The sequence below is a fragment of the Sapajus apella genome, unplaced genomic scaffold, assembly GCF_009761245.1.
Source record: "Sapajus apella isolate SASKATOON/1434 unplaced genomic scaffold, GSC_monkey_1.0 scaffold164, whole genome shotgun sequence".
In the NCBI taxonomy this organism is placed as follows: Eukaryota; Metazoa; Chordata; class Mammalia; order Primates; family Cebidae; genus Sapajus; species Sapajus apella.
In genome coordinates, this window is record NW_022437104.1 from 1,978,620 (window position 1) to 1,999,648 (window position 21,029).

Below are 21,029 nucleotides of genomic sequence, written 5' to 3' on the forward strand. Positions count from 1 at the left end.
CGGCCCCGAGGCCCCCCCCCCCCCCCCCCCCCCCCGAAAAAAAAAAAAAAAAACCCAGCAAAAAAAAAAAAAAAAAAAAAAAAAAAAAACTATAGTAATCAAGAGTGTGTAGTATTGGCATAGGGTAGAGATGCATATAAACCAATAGAATAGAACTGAGAGCCCAGAAATAAACCCTTCAATTTTTAGTCACCTGTTTTTCATCAAGGTGCCAAGACAGTTAAGTCAGGGAAAGAAGAATCTTTTAAAAAATGCTGCTGGGACAACTGGACATCCACAAGCAAGAGAATGAAGCTAGATTCCCATTTCATATCACATGCAAATATTAACTCAGAATAAATAAAAAACCTAAATGTAAGAGCTAAGACTATACAACTGTTAGAAAAAAACCTAGGCATAAATCTTTGTAACCTTGCATGCTACAACATGAATTAACCTTGAAAACATCATGCCCAAAGAAATGAGCCAGGTACAAAAGGCCACATATTTTATGATTCCCCTTATATAAAATGTCCAGAATAGGCAAATCCATAGAGACTAAAAGTAGATTAGTGGTTGCCAGGGTCTGAGGGGAAAGGGGAATGTGGAATAAGTCTACAGTATGGAGTTCTTTTTTGGCATAAAGAAACCGAACTGGAATTAGTGGTGATGGTTACATGACCACGTGAATATACTCAAAACCACTGACTGTATACTTCAAAATGGTGAATTTTATGGTATGTGAACTATATATCTGTCAAAAACAATTTAAAAAAATAGGAAAACACATATGAGGCAAATATTAAGCCAAATAAAGCTAAGGTAGGTATATTAATATAAGAAAAAAGATTGATTATAGGGCAAAAACGTCAATGATACCAAATTACCAGGTATTACCAGAGTTAATAATTTCCTTACATGGTGATAAAATATTCAATTCACCAGAAAGATACAGCAATTCTAAATTTGTTTGTAACGATCTATGAACTTTCAAGATTGACAAAATTACAAGGAGACATTAACAAATTTTCCATATCAACAGGCAGCCAAAACCCCAGAAGAATATACAACATTTGAGCCAGATTAACAAACACAGCTTAATTGAGGTATATACTACACTAAACACAACTGTAAGACGCACTTTTTTTTTCAAGTGCTATTGGAACTTTTACCAGAATTGTCCATAAGTTGGTCCATAAAGCAAGTCTCAACAGATTTCAAAGAACTGAAATAATACAAAGTTTGTTGTCTGACCAGAATAGAATTAAACTGGAAATGACAAGAGCACTGATCTACCAAAACAGAAGCTGGTCCAAGGGCTGGTACTAAGTAGTGGAGGCCTCCTGCTGTGGTAAGCATTAACCCTTTAGTTGCTAGATGATAATCAGTAGGTCCTAGCTGTCCTGAGAAAGGAATTGGGGTGGCCAGGGTAACTGGGTAAGTGTTGGAGAGACTAAGAAAGCCTGGGACAGTGCCTATTTACAAAATGGACTAGAAATACTTTAAAAATTCATATGGCCATACGACAGTGAATCTGTGGAATATCAGCCCTGTTTAGTAGGCCAATGATAGAATTGGATACTTAGAAAAGAAGAAAGTGTGAAAACGAAGGAGCTGAGCAGCATGCAACTCTACTAAAGAAAAACAGAATAAATCCAAAGAAAATAGAAGAAACAGAGTAATGATGAAAAATAGTTAAATACAAAATAAAGAACAGAAAGGATCAAAAAGTCAAAAGTTGATTATTTTAGAAGAATTATAAAAGGGAAAAACTTATAGCAAGATTGATCAAGAGAAAAAAGAAGGTACAAATAAATAATATTATAACAAAAGAGGCTATCACTACAAACGCAACAGATAAAAAGCTACAAAGATAGGAGCTTTACACAAAATAAATCTGAAAACTGATGTGAAGTAGAAAAATTCCGAGAAAACCATAACTTAGAAAAGCTTAAGAAAGCTGACTTTAGTGGAAATAGCAAACCAAAAGGACTCTATAACTGATATAAGAAATTGTATCAGTTAAAATGTTAAAGGAGACATCAGGTCCAGATGGTTTTACCTGGAAATGCTGCCAGGCAAAATATTTGAGGAATGGATAGTTCTGCGGACAACCTCTGTCAGAGGACAGAATGAAAGGGAATAGTTCCCACCTGATTTTATGAGGTTAGTATAATTTTGAGACTCTTGGAAGAATTACAGGCCAATCTCTTTCCTGAGCAATATGCTAAAATCCTAAACAAAATATTAGTGAAAGAAATTCAGACGCTTTTATTTATCCCAGGACTGCAAGATTATTTCAACACAAGAAAAACTCTATTGTAATATACCATGTTAATGGGTTAAAATAGAAAATTAATGTCATTTCAGTGAATACAGAAAATATGTTTAATAAACTTCAGCATTCATCCATCTTTTAAACATTGTATTGGCAAACTTGGAATAAACAGGAACCTCTTTAACCCATTAAATGGTATCTACCAAAAAAAAAAAAAAAAAAACTACAGCGAATTTACTCAATGGTGAAACTTAAAATTGGGATCAGAATAAGAATATACACGATTAACATTTCTTTTCAACATGTACTGCACACCTCTTGTGTGTGTATATTAAAGGTGGGATGTCTTAGCAGTGTAATAATATAAGAAAAAGATAAAAATAAGGGTTGTGGGGAAAATGAAACCTGTCATTGACATACAAATTGTCAAAACTCATAAGAAAGTTTAGCGGGTTTGCTAGTTACAAATTCATTACATGAAAAACAAGTACAGTTGTATTCATTAGCAACATACTGCTATAAAATTTAATTTTCTAAAAAGGTACTATTTAAGATAGCGACAAAAAAGTAAAAAAATCTTACAATGATGTGCAAGCCTTTTATCAATTAAATTATAAATCTTCACTCAACATGAAAAGATCTGAATATATGGAGTGATATACCATGTTTAGGGAAGACTCAATGTCATAAAGATGGCAACTCTCTTCAAATTGATTTGATTTACAGATTATAATTTCCATCAAAATCCCAAAAGTTCTCTTTCTCTCTCTCTCTTGCTGTGTGTGTGTGTGTGTGTGTGCACACGTGTGCGTGTGTGCGTGTGTGTGTGTAACTTGGAAAGCTGATTCCAAAATTTATGGGGAAGAGCATTGGGCCAAGAATAGGCAAGACACTCCATAAGAAGAGGGACAAAGTGGACTTGCTCTACCAGGATAAAGGTACAAGAATGTATACTGCACTATTGTTCATAATCAAAAATTAGAAACTACCCAAATGTTCAACAACAGTAAGACAGATAAATAAACTGTGATATATTCACAAGGGGAATAAACAAACTACAGCTGCATGCAACAATAACATGGGTGGTTCACATAAACATAATGTTGGATGAGAAAAGAATATGCACAGCTGTTCAAGCACTTTACATGTTAATGAATTTCATCCTCAGAATAACATCATTAAGTGACTATGTGTCTTCTAGAGAGGATGATCCAAGAAAAGGGTGATTTAGACTTTTCAGGGATCAACAGACTGGCCTCCCTAGCAGGAGGTGAACCAGACATTGCCCAGACTTGGCAACCACTATCTAAGTTTTTTTGCCTCTATGGTCTAATAACATTTAGTCAAATATTAATGAATGGCTGTCTTGTGACCACAGAGCCCGATTTCTGGTTATGGTGAGTGGTAGAGTGGAAGTAGCACAGAATGGCCGTTTAATGAGCATCTACTATGTGCCAGGGTCAGGGCCTGATCAACATCAGTATATGATGGTAAATAAGATCACACACCTACTTTCTTGTTTAAACAACAAGAACAATAGTAATAATGATAATTAACAATTATTGAGTATGTACTATGTGCTGGACACTCTTCTAAGCATGTCACATGCTTTAGCTCATCTAATCCTCACAACTACACTGTTATTAAATTCCTTTTACAGGGGAGGGAACAGAAGCCTGTAAGAGGTTAAGACACTTGTCCAAGGTCACAGAGACAAGGGGAGATAGAGCTGGGACTCAAACCTAGGCAGTCTGGATCCAGAACCTCTGAATCAGTGAATTACCCCAAGAAACACTGGGCCATAGGCATTAATCCTGTTTTATAGCTGAGGAAAGTGATGCTCCAAACTAACGGGAGCACATATTTACTATCACCTTCTATTTGATAGAGACTATCTTAGGTGATATATGTATATTATCTCTACAACGTGAAAGACACAGTTCCCAGAACTATAAGCATTCTAGTTCTGGAGGACCCATGTATGTAGAGAATGGCTTGTTTGTCACCTAAAGCCACATTCCTTTGGAAAAGACCAAGAATGGCTGGCTGGGTGAGGGTACCTCTCAGTCTCCAGGCTCCTAGATCTCCAGATGAGTAAGTGAAAGAGCTGGTGGAGAGAAGCAGAGAGAACAAGAGCCTAGTCTTTTTTCTTCCTCTTCCTCCACTCACACCCTGTATACTATAACTGTATTTAACATCCTATATGCTCCTGGATCCTCTAAGCAACTACTGCTACCCCCAATATTCCTGAGCCTGGGCCTCCTCTAGCATTAACAGAGTAGAAACTTGGTCAACTGGCCTGTGGGGTGTCTGAATCTAGCAGTCCACAGCTGCCCTATCTTCACCCACCTTATGGCCCCTCAGGCCACAATCCCTGGGCTGGATGCACCTTAGTCTACCACTGTCGCCCGTTATCTATGGGAAATGGTATACTCCAGTTTTTTTTTTTTTTTTTTTTTTTTTTAATACGTACAGGTTTTGTTTGCTTTTCTTTTGCCCTTTATCTTCCTTAAATTTTCAAAGTGAGCACCACACCAGTGGGCTAGCCCTGAGAGACTGTCTCTCTCAAATTCCCAAAGCAGCAAGGGGGTCTGTATGTGCCAGGAGGGTAACACTGGAGACAGGACATTGAGTGTTTCCCAACCTAGGCAGGTATAGACTCAGAAAAGGCCTGAGAAAGGAGAGGAGCAATACTGCCCAGTGACACGGCACTGCTGCGTACCCAGCACCTGTCTCCTGAGAGATGATGCCAGGAATCATCACCTTATTTAACCCAGTCACTATCAGTCAGACAAGACCAACTCCCAGACCCTTCACAGAAATCACTAAAATGAAACACACTAGGCTATCACTGAACAGTCCTAAACTAGAAATCTTAAATTCCAAACAAGAAACATTCCAAACAAGCTCTACATTAGAAAGGAAAAGTTCCTAAAGATCTCTCTGATTAAAATGGTCTTAACTTAATCTTTCTCTGTCTTCATCTGTTTCTTTCCACCTCTTCTCTCTCATTCTCTTCCCACCTTTTTGACACTAGCCTCTATTTCATCCAGTTGTTCATCTATTCCAACTTTTAGGTTGAGGTGGGAGTGGATGGCAAGGGGAGAGGCATCCTTTGCTCTTCTACACCCACTTTACCACCACCACCTTGAAACCCACAGAAGCAAACCCCACTTACAGCCCCTTCTCCGTTGCAGCCTGCTGCTGCCGCTGCTGTGTGGAATCCAGATCTTCTGTAACCTGGTTTGGGTGAGCTCGCCCATCTCTGGAGACATCTTAGGAGTCGCAGCTAATGACATCACTGCCCACAAGGTACCTGGCCTTACTTCCTGTCTTACTATCGTACTGCTGTGGCCACAGCAGCAGGTGGACAGGGCTGGGACGGGGGGTACACTGGGTTTCTGAGCCCTCTCAAAGTCTGTCTTCAGTCCCCTCTCCCCTTTCCTCTGGTCCTAGCCTGTCTCTGCTCCTGTATGTACTAGAAGGGGCTTGGGTGCAGAAAGCGAGAGGTTGGGCAGAGGTCAGGAGGGGCCTCTGAACTCCAAGGGCTGTGTATATAGGAAGCAAGTTGGAGCCCAACAAGGAAGGCAGCCAGCAACACAACCCAGGTCTGACCAGTCACTTTCCTCCAATGAAGGCAAGACTAATACAGTATGCAAATAAAAGACCAAAGATCATGTGCTTACAGCCTGTGTGGGGTAGAGAGGCAAAGGTGATGGAGGTAGGTCTCAGCAGCTTTCCCAGCTTTGAAATAAAAAATGGGCCCAAGGAGAATGTCAAGCTCCAACCCAGAAACAAAGATTCACATCAGAAATGCAAGGTTCCCAAGGACAAAAACACAAACACAAAGTCCCTACTGGGGAATGCAGTGTTTTGAGCTGGCAATTAGAGGCCCAAACTGGACGAGGAAGGTCCACTACCTCTCGGCTTCCCCGACCCAAAATGGCATTGCATCCCTTGTATTCCCTGGATTCTGCTGCCTTCCTTGCCACAGGGCCTCTCCCACCTAAAATGTGTTGCCTGGGGCACTCTTGAAGAGATGGGCACTATCTGATCATCTTTCTACTCTCTCTAGCCAAGGGATAAATAAATAGGAGTAAACTGACACCTTTGGAAGAGCGCTGCCATTGCCTGGGGCTGGGGGTGGGGGAATGGTAAGCTCTGCCCACATGGCTGCTAGCCACCATCAGATGCCCTAAGGAGAATAACATTGGCATCATGAACTGATAGAAAATTTCGCTAAAGTTCCTCATGCCAACCCATTGGGATGGAGACTTAAGAGGGTGGAGGTTGCAGCAGGGAGCAGAGAGCAATGGCCTCAGAGTAAGACAAGTCCATAGGCCAGAGCCATCCAGCCCAGATGACTCGCCCTCACTTGCCCTCTTTCCCCCTTCCCTGACCCGTTGTTTTGAGGCTTTTATGTGTAGAACTCATAGAACTGCACTGCTTTCCTGGATGACATCCAAGTATGCTCTTACTTCACTCTTTTGCAACCTTCCCACCCCCAGTGAACCTCCAATGATTGGCTACGAGAAAGCTCAACTTTCTTCCACTGAGCTGGGCTACACAAGGGCAATCTCTTGGGGACAGAAATTTCCAATCCCTGCCCTCAAATGCTCTCAGCCCTACTTTGCCTTTTAAGAAGTTCCCTAAAATACATTTGCAAGCCTTAGTCTACACAAGGGTCAGATTCCCTCCAGCTGTTGTGTATAAATCATACCAAATTTTTAACATTCCAGAGCCCACCTATCTAAATGAATCAACGGAGACAGCAGATCATAATGGTTAAGAGCAATAGGCTCTGAAGCCATGTTACTTGAATGGAACCCTACCTCTGTCCCTTGTTGGCTGTGAGACAATGAGCAAAAGACTAAACTTTTCAGTGCTTTGGTTTTCTTATCTGGAACATGAGAATGATAGGAGTGCCTACTCTCCTTAGTATTGTTGAAGATTTAATGTGTTAAAAAATGTAAAGCAATCCGGGAAATGTTAAAAATATATTATCTAACACTGTTACTCCCTGTGGGAGGTAAATGATCAGACACCTCTCTGACTAATCTGAAACTTGTAATGTAATGCTGGCCATACAGAAAACCCTCAGTTAAGGAAACTTACAAAATTATGGCAAAAGCTTAACATTTATAATACACAAAGAGTTCCTGCAAATCAATTAAAAGGATGAATCAATTTTACTCTTTTCATTTTGTGTAAAGAATTGTGAGATCATTTCATCTCACCCTCTCAGGTAAGAAAACTGAGATCTAGAAATATTTTCCTAAGCTCATGTAGTAAATCAGTGGCCAAGTCAGGAATAGAACACCAGGGACCTAATTTCTCCCAGGCCAGGGCTTTTCTTTAATTAATCAATCGAGCCTGATCTAAGAATGTGGTCTTACAGGTTAGCTCAGAACCTCTAGAGTCTCAGAACTAAACTTTGTAAGAGGTACAACTCTCTTAATTCTAATAAATTTCCTAACTGGTATAAATCTGTTAATATTAATAATCTTAATTATAACCCTTTCCCTGTATGCTTTCCATTGTCCACAAAGCAATAACATATCCGTTATCTTATTTGATCCTTACAAACATCCTTGTTAACCTTACAGGGAAACTGAGGTCTGGGGACGGGAAATGGCATGTTCAAGGTAATCTAGCCGGTCACATGAATGCCTCTTCTATGATTACAATTTTGTCCTCATGATTACAATTTTGTCCTCATGACCCTGCCAACAGGCAGAAGGATAATTTTAGCAGCAGGAAATCTGAGATAGGAAGCTGGCAGGCTTTTGACAAAGTTTGAAAGGGTAAACCTGGGGTCCAGGCTCAAAAACCCAATTTAAAATTGCCTGGAATTAGCTATGAGATTCCTCACTACTGTTACCAATTCTGATCCCAGAAGCAGGAGACCAAAACAAGCTTTATGGAAAGACCTCAGCTTGGCACTCAAGACTTCTCAATCAAGCTTTGGCCTACCTGTCCAGCCATGTCTCTCCTTAGATCTCCATGCTTAAACTGCACTGGCTGACTCACTGGGCTCCAAAATACACTGTGTATCTTCCTGTTTCTTGACCTTTGCTCAGCCTGAAATGCCATCTTTCTCCTTCTATTCCCAACAAAATCTGACTCACTTTTCAAGGTCTGGTTCGATGTTCACTTCCTCTGGGAAGCGACCCCTGTATCCTTGGGACAGGCTTTGTCTTTGGTTCTTATATTGCTTATATGCTCCTATCTGAGCAAGTATCCACCAGTATTTTCCTGGTCTGCTTCCCCACTAGACTGTGAACTCCTTGAGGATGGAGACTGGATCTCAGTGATCTGCAATTTGTGTTTCCAGTGTTCAACTCAGGCCCTGGCACAGAGGACAGACGAGATACTTGCTCGTGTTTGTGCAGTCTACATCTCCCTACCCTGGATGAGATGCACTTGTGGACAAGTAATCCTAGTTCAACAAGGTAAATATTATAACAGAGAGCTGTACAGGGAATTGGATGGGAGAACTAACTTGGTCTAAGGTAGGAGGTGGCATTTGGAAAAGTTTTTCTACATTGAATGGGACAGAAACAAATAAACAAATGAATGAAGTCCTCTCTGAAAAGGGCCAATGGACTTGTGGCAGAGAAAGGGTTCAGTCAGTACCAGATTCTCATTCAAGACCAAGCTCTGACCTGCAGCTCTTGGTCTAAAATTCTAAAATGAGGCTATCTCTAGGGAAGAAAAGATTATAATGTGATTTCCCAAGGCCCACAGATCCTGACCCCATGCCCCTCCCAAAGGACAGGGCATGTATATGGGGGGAGAATCCCATGTAAACCAGCATATGACAATGCTGATAGGTAATATAATCACGAATGGGGTCTCCCTATTGGTAGCTCTCAGACTGTTTGGGTATGAATGCATTTGTGGAGAGTGAAGGTGTGAGGGGAGATCGACCACATGCTTACAAGCTAGGTGCATGTATTTGAGTGTTAAGCCTTCTGTGGCAGTAGCCTAGGATCCCCCTCCTTCTCAGCCACTGTCCTGGCCCACCATCTCTCCACTATTTTCAGCCTCATGCCTGGACCCCAAACCTCACTGAATCCTAGTCCTAGGAGTAGCTCTCCACAGACCATAGTCGCACAGGGAGAAAAGGAGCTGGAGGGTTTTGGGTGGTATTCCTTGTGGAGCCTATAGAAAAAACAAGATCACTACTCCTAGACAGAGCAAGGAAGTCCTGAAATGTCTCCAAAGAGCTTTGGTTTCTGTCCTTCTACCCTTTTTGATTGTGACAGCCCTCTGAGGACAGTTGGCCGAAGACTTTGATTTCCATTTTACTGAGGAAGCTACTGATGCCCAGAGAAGATAGAGAGCTTGTTCAAAGCACCACAGCAAATCAACCCTACTTTATACACCAGTGGGGAGGTAAGAGATATAATCTTAATCACTCAGTTCATTCAAAACCAGGCTAGACCAAGTTACAGAGACTTTCAAAGGTGCTAGGAAATTGCCCTGGGGACCAGTGTCCCACAATGGCCAGAATGGATTTTTTAAAATATACAGATAGATAAATAGATTACATATAATCTTTTCCCTCACTTTCCCATGCCCTTTAATGCACATGCCAACCAACTACCTAGGCAAAGAAAACTTTCCAGAGAGCCTGAAGAATGGATGTGGATTTGTGCAACTCCTGCCTACTTTCCCTTTTTTTCACTTACCTTTTCTTCTAGAGGTTTTTTCTTCCATCGCTAATTATCCAGCACTGGGTTCTCTTGCATTTACAGACCCCCAAGGCAGGTCCAGTGGGTGGCATCAAAGAGGAAGCCTGGAGGTATTCGTTGGTTCCCTGAGAAGGTTGAGGATGTACCCTTGTTAAGTGGGGGGTGTACGTGCTCTGTTGAAATATCAGCTGTTGTAGTTGCCAAAGAAGTTCCTGAGCCACCCGAAGACTTTTCTCTTCAGTCCAACCATGTGTTCACCTTGCCCCAAAGGTCAGAACTAATATTAACAAGCCACTGCAGAATGGGGAAATTAAAACCAGCTATGGAGACAGGCAAGTTCTGGATTTCGCTGGGGTTGAGTTTCAGATGGGTCTTCAGTGTAAATGGGCACAATCCCTTACTGGAAAGCAATCTGGCAATATGAAGCAAGAGAAAATGTTCATTTCCTTTGTCCTAGTTATTGCACTCCTGGGACTCAATCCTGAGTCAATAACCCCCAAAGCATGAAAAAGCTCAGGACATACAAATTTTTATTTTATTCATAGAGCTATTTTCTAATAGCAACAACTGGTAACCTTTAAGTCCTCCAGGAGGAAAAGCAGTTTACTGGATCTTTGCTGTAACCATTGAGGATGATGGCTCTAAGACTGAAATTCTGGGAAAAAATAATTATGCTGCAATTCTGGGTGAGGAACCTAAAGATGTATCGTTATGCTTTTCCCTGGACATTAAGCATATCCATTACTTCTATTTTTTGTGCGCTCAAAACCAAGCCATGAACCTGTTGATGCTCTTGTTATTGTCCTTTGTTCATTCATTCACCTGACAAATGTCTATTGCTTCCTAATATATGCTGTGTCCAGTATTAGGGGATGTGACTAACAAGATGAACCAGACATAGTCATTGCTCTCAAGCTGCTGGCAGTCTAGTAGCAGCAGAAATAGAAGTCACTGATAGCTGTTCATTGTAAGTCCTGTGACAGAATGGACCATACGGTGCTGTGGGGCCCCAGAGGAAAAGTCTTAACTGGGGAGGTGTGTGGTCAGTAAAAACACTCAGAAAAGTAATCCTTGAGCTAATTAAGACAGGGTTTGAATCTTGACTGTACCACTTCAGTGTAAGAAAGAGTGAACTGTGAGAATGAAGTGAATTCACTCGACGTCTCTAACTTAGCCTCAATGCCCCGAACTGTGTTGCCCTGAGAATGAAATGAGGTAACATATACAGAAGAGTCATGGATGCATCGGGAGACAATGCTGCTCACGAGCTTACATTTCCTGGGCCTTGATTTCACTTATCTGGGAAACAGAACTAAGAGGAAGTATGTGTCTGGCTACATCCTTCAGAATGTTAGGCGGGCCAAGACAAATAAAGGCAGGCTTGAGACAGCCTCCTCCTCCTCCTCCTCCTCCCCTTTGGCCCAATAAAGCCAAAGGCCCTCCTCCTAAGTCTTATCTCAGTGGAGCAACTCTTACTGCTCCCTCCTCCAACCACGAACTTCCCCTTGCCCCGCCCAACGCGAGCACAAAGCACCACCTACTCCTGGGGCGCAAGCGCGGCAGCCTTCGGCGTACTTAGGTGGGTGGTCCGCCGCACTGAGGGCGGGGCTTTGGCTACTTCGCGGTTCCGCTCAGGGTTCCGTCGCTTAAAAAGTGGCAAAATCCCGTTTGTAAGTAACCGGAAGCACCAGGTGGACTTCTCAGTAGAGCGAAAACGCACTGAGACTCAGGTGTCCGAGCAGGAGGAGCAGGAGCCCAACTAGAAACTCCTCTCGTCATTCATTGTCCTTAGGCTTCCGCTCTGCTTCCTTCAGCGTCCGCCACTTCCTCCTCCCGCCAATGAGAGCTAAGGAAGTTAAAGCCCCGCCCCAGTGCGTCAGACGCGTTTGTGGCACGCACGAGAACGCCTGCGCAAACGCGCGCGGGAGGTGGGCCGGGCCAACTTCTGAACAACAGGCAGTTCGCCCGCGCCTAAGTTGGCGCGGGCTGTCCCGACCATTTAAGATGTTGCGTGTGGTGAGCTGGAACATCAATGGGATTCGGAGACCCCTGCAAGGGGTGGCAAATCAGGAACCCAGCAACTGTGCCGCCGTGGCCGTGGGGCGCATTTTGGACGAGCTGGATGCCGATATCGTCTGTCTCCAGGAGACCAAAGTGACCAGTGAGCGCTCTGAATTCCAGCATCCCTACATACTTTTTCTTTTTCATGAACTTTTGCCTCTTACTCCATGTAATATTACTTTCCCAGTTTCCTATTCTTAGAGTCCTGCCCTTAGACCCAGATCCCTTCTCCCTTAAACGCCCATTTCCCACCCTAGTTAGATCCCCTAATTGCACTCCATCTCCTGTCTTCAGCAAACTTTAGCTCCTCCTCCAAACCCCGTAGCTAGTCAGATTCCCACTCATTCTCTGGCCCCAAATTCAGTCCCCTGAATTTCCTCCTTCCATAAGCTGTTCGTCTCCCCGCCACCCAGTCAAACCCCCCAATTCTTCATGTTTGCCCCAAGCTCAGATCCTCTAATTCCCACCCGTCTTTGACCCCAGCTCAGTCTTTGTAATTTCCTCCTTTTCACACCTCTACCTCAGATACCCCTTATCCCCATCTTTTTTCACCAGCTGAAAGCCCCTAATTCCCACCTCATTTCCCACCCCAAGCTTAGATGTCCTCTTATTTCTTCTCCCTATTATCTTCCCTCAGAATCCTCTAATGTCTTTTCCCTCCATCCCCAGTGCAGATCCCCTAATTCCCCCTCTCTTACCTCCCACCCTTAGCTCAGATGCCCACTTTCCTCCCTCATGTCCATCCCCACCTCCAGCTCCCTCGCATCCTCCAGACCCCCAGGCTTAGGCCTGATTCTTTTCCCCTCCCACCTAATTCTCAAGCTCCACTTTATAGTCTCTAACCCTCCCCTCCCCTTCTGATTCTCATATCAATTTCCTCTCTGGCTTTTCCCATCTTTCTAGCTCCTCCTCTAATCATAGATACTTCATTTCCTTCACCCCCAACTCTGGCTCTGATGTGTGCAAGGAATTAGCCTACAACTACAATTCCAGGCCTTTGTGTTTCGTGCATGCTAGTCTTACTTCTGATTTAATCTTACATTTTTTTTTTCCCCAGGGGATGCACTGACAGAACCCCTGGCTATCGTTGAGGGTTATAACTCCTATTTCAGCTTCAGCCGCAACCGTAGTGGCTATTCTGGTAAATGGGGCCTTCTGTGGACTTTAAATTAGTGATGGTGGCAGGTAGGGGAAGAGGGTTTCCAATATTTGATGAGAGGGTAATAAGAAATTTAGACATTTAGTTTACAGAGCTAAAGCTGCATAATAGTAAGTTACGTGAAATATAATTTTTATGTTTAAATTATCCTATTGGACCTCAAGTACAGTAGTAGTGTGGTACTTAATTGTGTGAACTGTGAAGCCAGATGGCCTGGGTTTGAATTATGGCTCATTTCCTAGCTGTGTACCCTCTGGCAAGTTACTTTACCTCTTGGGTGCCTCAGATTCCTCGGCTAGAAAATGAAGATCATGTTTATCTTCTAGGGCTGTTACAAGGATTAAATGAATTAATCCGTGTGATAATAGCTAAAACTTCTTGAGCACTCACCATGTATCAATGTAAAAAACTTAGAACATGAGCCGTTATTATCCTATGGCTTTTCTGGATGCAGGAAGTGAGACTCCAGGGTTTGAGTAAGGTTGCCCAAGAGCCACACTTTGTGAAGATGACTTAGGTGACCTGTGTGGGGACAGTTGGAGTGGGACAGGCTGTACAACAGGCTATTGGCTGCCAGGTCTTCTCAGAGTACCCTATCTGTTTCCAGGTGTAGCCACCTTCTGTAAGGACAGCGCTACCCCAGTGGCTGCTGAAGAAGGCCTGAGTGGCCTGTTTGCCACCCAGAATGGGGATGTGGGTTGCTATGGAAACATGGATGAGTTTACCCAAGAGGAACTCCGGGCTCTGGATAGTGAGGGCCGGGCCCTCCTCACACAGCACAAGATCCGGTAATAGCTCTTATCTCCCTGCTACTGAGCACTGCTGGTGCGACCGTTTGAGTGTGAAGATTCTAAGGCTTGCCTTATAAACATATGTGCACCGTGGAAAAGTTCCCAAATTTGCCTTTCCTTGTTTAGCCCTGGCTGGGCTGCTCACTACGTGACCCTGGCAAATTGTGTTCCCCTCTGAGGCTCGAGTTCCATCTCTGCAGTGCTGGGCTGGCCAGGCGATCCACCTGTTACTACAGACACCTCAAAAGCAGCTTAGTGCTGAACTCACTGCACCATGTTGCCCTCTTTCTGGGTGTTCTGTCTTTGTGAATAGCAGCACCATCACCTGGTTGTCATCCTTAGATGTCCCTCTCCCTGCCTTACCGATAGTCAGCCCCTAAGTCCTGTGCATGCCAGCTCATTTGTGTCTCTTTAACCCATTTCTTTTCCATCCCAGACAATCACTAAATGGAAGCCATGTGGTATGGGGAAGGGACAGGAGGGGAGGTTTGAAACTGACTCCTTTTGGGGGTTTTTCTTTTCTCCAGCACATGGGAAGGAAAGGAGAGGACCCTGACCCTAATCAACGTGTACTGCCCCCACGCAGACCCTGGGAGGCCTGAGCGGCTGGTCTTTAAGATGCGCTTCTATCGCTTGTTGCAAATCCGAGCAGAAGCCCTTCTGGCGGCAGGCAGGTACTGCAAGCCTGGGCAGCAAGGCGTCCTTGAGTTCCTCCTGAGTACCCAGCCCTGTGTCAAGCTCCATTGAAAGGGCTATGGACTCTTTGTCTCTGAATTCTTTCACAGCATAGTTGCAGACCCCAGTATGCCCACCTGAATAGGCTCTGCTCAAAACAAACATGGGTTTTGTACTCTGAGCACGTATTCAGGCTCCTGCCCTTGCTCATTGTGAGCCCTAGGGCCAGTCTTGCCTCTGTTTTCTCTTTCGTCAAATGAATATATGAATCTCTACCCGACAGAATAGTTTTAAGGGTGAAATGAGATGACAATGGTAAAGTGCCTGGGAGCAAAGGAAAGTCTTGTTCCAGGGAAGGACAGGAAAGTGAGGGTGGGTTAAAGCAATCAAGGGGAGTTGGTATCTGAGTTCAGCTTTGAAGGACAAGAAAAATGCCCGTTAGGTACTGATCAGTGAGGCAGTCGTGTCAAACAGGGAACACTGTCACCTTTGGAGATCAGAGTTGGGTTGGTCAGATGTGAAAGGCAGCAAGGTTGTGGTAAGATTGGAGAGGTAGGCTGCTATGAGTAGCTGTTGGCTAGGAAGCCTCAATATGGGAGGTGGCCTGTCTGAGTTCTTGGGCCCAGGAAAAAGTATATGGGCCAGGACTGCTGTACCCCTTTCTAACAATCCCACATTGTGTTTTTCAGCCATGTGATCATTCTGGGTGACCTGAATACAGCCCACCGCCCCATTGACCACTGGGATTCAGCCAACCTGGTAAGGCTCCCTCTAGGTGCCTGGCCCCACTCCTGACTGATTCTGTTTGTCCAGCCAACCAACACTGGGTTTTTGGCCCAGGGACAGCTTCCTTTATGGGAAAGTAGAGCTTGGTTTGTAATACTATTCTTATAGTACTGAGGATTGGTCATTCATTCAATAGACAATACTGACTCTGACTATGGCCTGGCCCTGAGCCCCATACTGAGGACTCAGGAATCAGATCCAGCTCTTGGTTCCTAGGAACTCTCAGCATGGTGGTGGGCTACAGACACATGGCTAGCAGGTTTTAGGATGGTATTCTTAGGGCAGAGGCACAGATGGCATCCCAGAAAACTACGGGAGTTCAGAGATGGGATTCCTAGGTGAGCTCAGACATCAGGACAGGCAGCTGAAAATGCCTGAATCTTAAAAGATGAGTAGAACAGAGCTTTGAGGTAGCAAAGCATTCTAGCATGGGCAAAGGTTTCAAGGTGAGAATTTGCATTGTGTGTATGGGGAGCCACAAGTCCCTTTCTTGTTAGTGACATGGGAAGGGAGGTGCTTGGCAGAAGATGGGGCTGAAGAGTTTTTGGGGAGTCAGATTTCAAGGACTGTGAATTCCACATCGCCTTGGTCATTTCCTTAATACACTCTGTTTCTTGCTTGTGAGCTTTCAATACCTCTCTGTTACCTCTGTGATGCAGAGAAAATATGGAGGCCTGGTATTCAAGGCTCTTGGTCTGTGACCTGTCTATTTCCACCTTCAGTGTCCCTACACATTTTGTCCTCTTTAGACAGATTGTTGCCTTTCTGCCCCTTGCAAAAGCTATTCTCATTCTGGCTTTTCTCACTGTGCCCTGAATTGGTGGACATGACCCCTCTCTGTCTTTTTGTTATATGAATCTCTTATCTCTAAGTCCCACTAGGCCCATGGTTTTCAACCCCCAACTGCATATTAGAGCAAAAATATCAATATCTTAGCACTACTCCAGACCAATGAACTCAGTACTCTTGGGTGTGGGGCCAGAGTAGTGGCATGTTCTGAAAACCCCCAGTGTGACTTTATTGTGCAGCCAGGCTTGAGAACCACTGCCCTAGGATCTACAAGCCAGCTGTTATCTTGGCTTGCCTCGTGTCTCATGATGGGGGATCAGTGACTCCTGCTGGCACAGTCCCACTCAGCACTGAGCTTGGCTCAGAGGAGGGGCCATGGGAATATTCCTGGATTCATTATTTGCAGAAGAGCTACATAAATGTAGATATGGCTCCAAGCTGGGAAAATGAATAGAAGTGAGAGAATGGTGGTGGAGGTGTGGTGGGGAGCAGAGAGAATGCTACAAAGTGCGAGCCTTCAGTTCCTCCCTGCCTCATTCCTCTTATGCATTTATTCAGTGTGTGCTTTCAGATTCCCGTGATAGCATCATACACCTTTATGCCGTCTCTAGTTAGTCCAGAGCTATCCTAGATCTCTCAAGTGTGTGTACCTCCTTCATTTTCTCCTTCAGGAAAAGAGAACTGATAGTGTCAGCTCAGATGACATACACAGTCTTTCCAAAATAGCAGAACACGTCTACTTGCCACTAGGCTTGCTCTTTTAGTCTTGTCATTTCTCTAAATGGCAGCATCATCCCCTTGGTTGCTTCAACTTAAAGCCTGGGCATTGTGCCAGTATCGTCTTTCTTTCTTACCCCACTTCCCACATTCAGTCAGTCGACAAGTATTGTTGAATCTAGCTACAAATCATCTCATAATTTCATGCTTCTGTCTCCTCTGGCAGCCACCCTAGTCCAAGTGACCGTCAGTCATCTTGCTTGTGTGACTATGGCAGTCATTTCCTGCTGGGATACTGGTCCCAAGTCTGGTCTTTCCTCAAGTCTTTTGGGTACGCAGCACGCTCCCTGCACAGGCCCAGCACAGAGACTGTTCTTAAAGTTAAGAGCACCCTCCACCTAGGTTACTCTTGCTCAGCCTCCACACCTCAGCTCCAGATAACTTCTTGAAAGGAAGCCTCCTTGGTCCCCAGGAATAGATCAGAATTCCTACTTTGTCCCTGGCATCATGCTTGACACATAATAGGTATTCCATGAACGTTTGTTGCATTGAATGACTGGGTGGCTAGGTGGATTGAATGGATGGACTAATGGATGATGGATTGGGGATCAGAGCCTAAGGAAGTATTTAGACCTGGATCCTAGCAGGTCCTCAGCTCAGGAGTTAAGGATGGTCATTGAAGGCTTTGACACACCAGATAAGCCAAATAGTGCCAGAGGGTTTAAAGGAAGAAGCTGATGGACTTCCTATCTGTTAACCCCAGCCCTACTTCATAGAGGCAACCACTTTTTTTTTGTATTTATTGAAAATTTTTTTGCATTTATTTAATTTTTTAAATTATACTTTGAGTTCTGGGGTACATGTGCAGATCTTACAGGATTGTTACATAGGTATACACATGCCATGGTGGTTTGCTGCCTCCATCCCTCCATCACCTACTTTAGACATTTCTTCCAATGTTATTCCTCCTCAATCTCCCCATCCCCTGCTATTCCTCCTCTAGCCCCCTACCTCCCAACAGACCCCAGTGTGTCATGTTCCCCTCCCTGTGTCCCTGTGTTCTTGTTATTTAGCACCTGCCTGTGAGTGAGAACGTGGTGTTTTGTTTTCTGTTCTTGTGTCAGTTTGCTGAGAATGATGATTTCCAGATTCATCAATGTCCCTGTAAAGGACATGAACACATCCTTTTTTATGGCTGCATAGTATTCCATGGTGTATATGTGCCACATTTTCCTTGTCCAGTCTATCATCACTGGGCATTTGGGTGGGTTCCAGGTCTTTGCTATTGTAAACAGTGCTGCAGTGAATATACGTGTCCATGTGTCTTTATAATAGAACGATTTATAATCCTTTGAGTATATACCCAGTAATGGGATTGCTGGGTCAAATGGTATTTCTATTTCTAGATCCTTGAGGATCTAGAAATGTCTTCCACAATGGTTGAACTAATTTACACTCCCACCAACAGTGTAAAAGTGTTCCTATTTCTCCACATCCCCTCCAGCATCTGTTGTCTCCAGATTTTTTAATGATCGCCATTCTAACTGGCAAGAGATGGTATCTCAATGTGGTTTTGATTTGCATTTCTCTAATAACCAGTGATGATGAGCATTTTTTCATATGTTTGTTGGCTGCATGAATGTCTTCTTTTGAAAAGTGTCTGTTCATATCCTTTGCCCACTTTTTGGTGGGTTATTTTTCTCTTGTAAATGTGTTTTAGTTCTTTGTAGATTCTGGATATTGCCCCCTTGTCAGATGGGTAGCTTTCAAAAATTTTTTCCCATTCTGTTGGTGAGGCAACCACTTTTAACTTCCTGTTTTCCATTCTTTTGAAAAGCAGTTCTGGGAATTGCTTTGATGAAACAAACTTTCAGATTTGCCATTGATGGACCAATGCAAGATAAATTCAAGCTCATGCAGAGGGAAAAATAAGCATGGGCTTTTAAATAGGATGAAAATCAGAATCCCAACTCTGCCAATTCTGGAGGTCAGGAGTTCCCGACCAGCCTAACATGGTAAAACCCTATCTCTACTAAATACAAAAAATTAGCTGGGCATGGTGGCGCATGCGTATAACCTTAAGCAGTAGTCGTCTTAGGACAACCAAATTTTCTTGTTTGTAAAATGCAGCAGTTAGTCTAAGTCCCTTCCAGTTCTAGGTATCTAGTTCTGTCTCTCTCTTTTCCAACCCCCTTTCCCTCTCGCCTAGGAATGCTTTGAAGAGGACCCAGGGCGCAAGTGGATGGACGGCTTGCTCAGTAACTTGGGGTGCCAGTCTGCCTCTGATGTAGGGCCCTTCATCGATAGCTACCGCTGCTTCCAACCAAAACAGGAGGGGGCCTTCACCTGCTGGTCAGCAGTCACGGGTGCCCGCCATCTCAACTATGGCTCCCGGATTGACTATGTGCTGGGGGACAGGACCCTGGTCATAGACACCTTTCAGGCCTCTTTCCTGCTGCCTGAGGTGATGGGCTCTGACCACTGCCCTGTGGGTGCAGTCTTGAGCGTGTCCTCTGTGCCTGCAAAACAGTGCCCACCTCTGTGCACCCGCTTCCTCCCTGAGTTTGCAGGCACCCAGCTCAAGATCCTTCGCTTCCTAGTTCCTCTCGAACAAGGCCCTGTGTTGGAGCAGTTGGCACCGCAGCATAACAGTCAAACCCGGGTACAGACGTGCCAAAACAAAGCCCGTGTGCGCTCAACCAGGCCTCGGCCCAGTCAGCTTGGCTCTAGCAGAGGTCAGAAAAACCTGAAGAGCTACTTTCAGCCCTCCCCTAGCTGTCCCCAAGCCTCTCCTGACATAGAGCTGCCTAGCCTGCCACCAATGAGCACCTTCATGACCCCGAAGACTTCGGAAGAGGAGGCAGTGGCCAAAGTGGTGAAGGGGCAGGCCAAGGCTTCAGAAGCCAAAGATGAGAAGGAAGTACGGACCTCATTCTGGAAGTCTTTGCTGGCGGGGCCCTTGCACATACCCCTCTGTGGGGGCCACAGGGAGCCATGTGTGATGCGTACTGTGAAGAAGCCAGGACCCAACCTGGGCCGCCGCTTCTACATGTGTGCCAGGCCCCGGGGTCATCCTAATGACCCCTCCTCCCGCTGCAACTTTTTCCTCTGGAGCAGGCCCAGCTGAACCAGTGGAGGCCAGGGGATGTCTGGCATGATCACCCCTGCATCTGATCTGAGGCCAGCTCCCCTTCCTCTCAGCTGCCTCCTGCTTCTCCCCCAAAGTCTCCTACCCTTCTCTTCCTCCTCTAATCCCTCTCGTCCTCTTTCTCCTTCTTACCTAGCTCCTTGTTGGTGAGCTTCTTATGCCTTACTCCTCTGACCCAGTCGCCTACGCCACTTTCCACCTTCCTGTCCGAAGTACGCGGGCACTAGCTGCCCTGGGAAGTTGTGTGATTTTAAATCACTTCTGTCCTTTCTGGGAAATGTATTTGTGCATAAATAAAGTCTGTGTATTTGTTTCAGGGTTGCACATTGAGTGGACATTGTGGATGTGCTCCGTAAAGTTGAGTCAAAGAAGTTATCTTAGTACTGGGTTTGGCAGCTGGCTGTAGCCCAGTGATATAATTCCCAGGGAAAGCGGGGGTGGGGGGGATGGGGGGTTGGGGGGGAGGGAGGAGGAGCAGTGCTCACCAGAAAGGATTCTCTGTTCAATTGTAGGAGTTTCCTGTACTGCTGAGGTTAAATCAGCAAGGGAGGGGGGCCGTGTAGCTTTAAATCAGAGCTTTCCAATTAGTGTGCCCCACAGTTGCCACAGTGGGTTACAGGGTTGAAAGAAATAGGGTCCTCATCCCTCAGTTGCCAGGCAGGGTCTGGGATCACACAAGTCTCAGGGAAGATGGCCTCCTCAGCAAGTAGTATCATTCGTGCACCTAAGTGTGCCTTGGAAATAGTTCCTGTATGCCGTGACCTTGAAAGTGAGAGCATTGCTTTGAACACAGTACTTGCTCTAGCCAAGCCTCTTCTCACCTTTGAAAATGGGACTGGTAGGCTGGGCGAGGTGGTGCATGCCTATAATCCCAGCACTTTGGGAGGCCGAGGTGGGCGGATCACTTGAGGTCAGGAGTTTGCCACCAGCCTGACTAACATGGTGAAAC

At 44.7% G+C, this 21,029-nt stretch overlaps 2 protein-coding genes across 9 annotated transcripts in view; one reads left to right on the forward strand and one right to left on the reverse strand.

Moving 5' to 3' along the window:
• Window positions 1-11,595, reverse strand: part of PFKFB1 (6-phosphofructo-2-kinase/fructose-2,6-biphosphatase 1) — a 52,132-nt gene extending 40,537 nt beyond the window's left edge. For 2 of the 8 annotated variants that reach the window (XM_032266979.1, XM_032266978.1), the window contains exon 1: window positions 5,436-9,936. In XM_032266979.1, coding sequence (XP_032122870.1) covers window positions 5,436-5,556 — 121 coding nt within the window. In that variant the 5' untranslated portion in view covers window positions 5,557-9,936. The other 6 variants (XM_032266975.1, XM_032266974.1, XM_032266973.1 and 3 more) reach the window with 6 other exon arrangements.
• Window positions 11,596-11,696: 101 nt separating this feature from the next.
• APEX2 (apurinic/apyrimidinic endodeoxyribonuclease 2) lies at window positions 11,697-20,401 on the forward strand. Its single transcript, XM_032266970.1, has 6 exons — window positions 11,697-12,115; window positions 13,073-13,156; window positions 13,782-13,962; window positions 14,493-14,639; window positions 15,330-15,399; window positions 19,142-20,401. Exons 1-6 carry the CDS (start codon window positions 11,794-11,796, stop codon window positions 20,057-20,059), a joined length of 1,722 nt encoding a protein of 573 aa, XP_032122861.1. The 5' UTR covers window positions 11,697-11,793; the 3' UTR covers window positions 20,060-20,401.
• The last annotated feature ends 628 nt before the right edge of the window (window positions 20,402-21,029 follow it).

Coding starts and splice junctions, on each gene's coding strand:
- APEX2 (XM_032266970.1), top strand. CDS start 11,794: ATGAGAGCTAAGGAAGTTAAAGCCCCGCCCCAGTGCGTCAGACGCGTT. Junction 13,963..14,492: donor CTCACACAGCACAAGATCCG/GTAATAGCTCTT, acceptor TCTTTTCTCCAG/CACATGGGAAGGAAAGGAGA. Junction 14,640..15,329: donor GCCCTTCTGGCGGCAGGCAG/GTACTGCAAGCC, acceptor TGTGTTTTTCAG/CCATGTGATCATTCTGGGTG.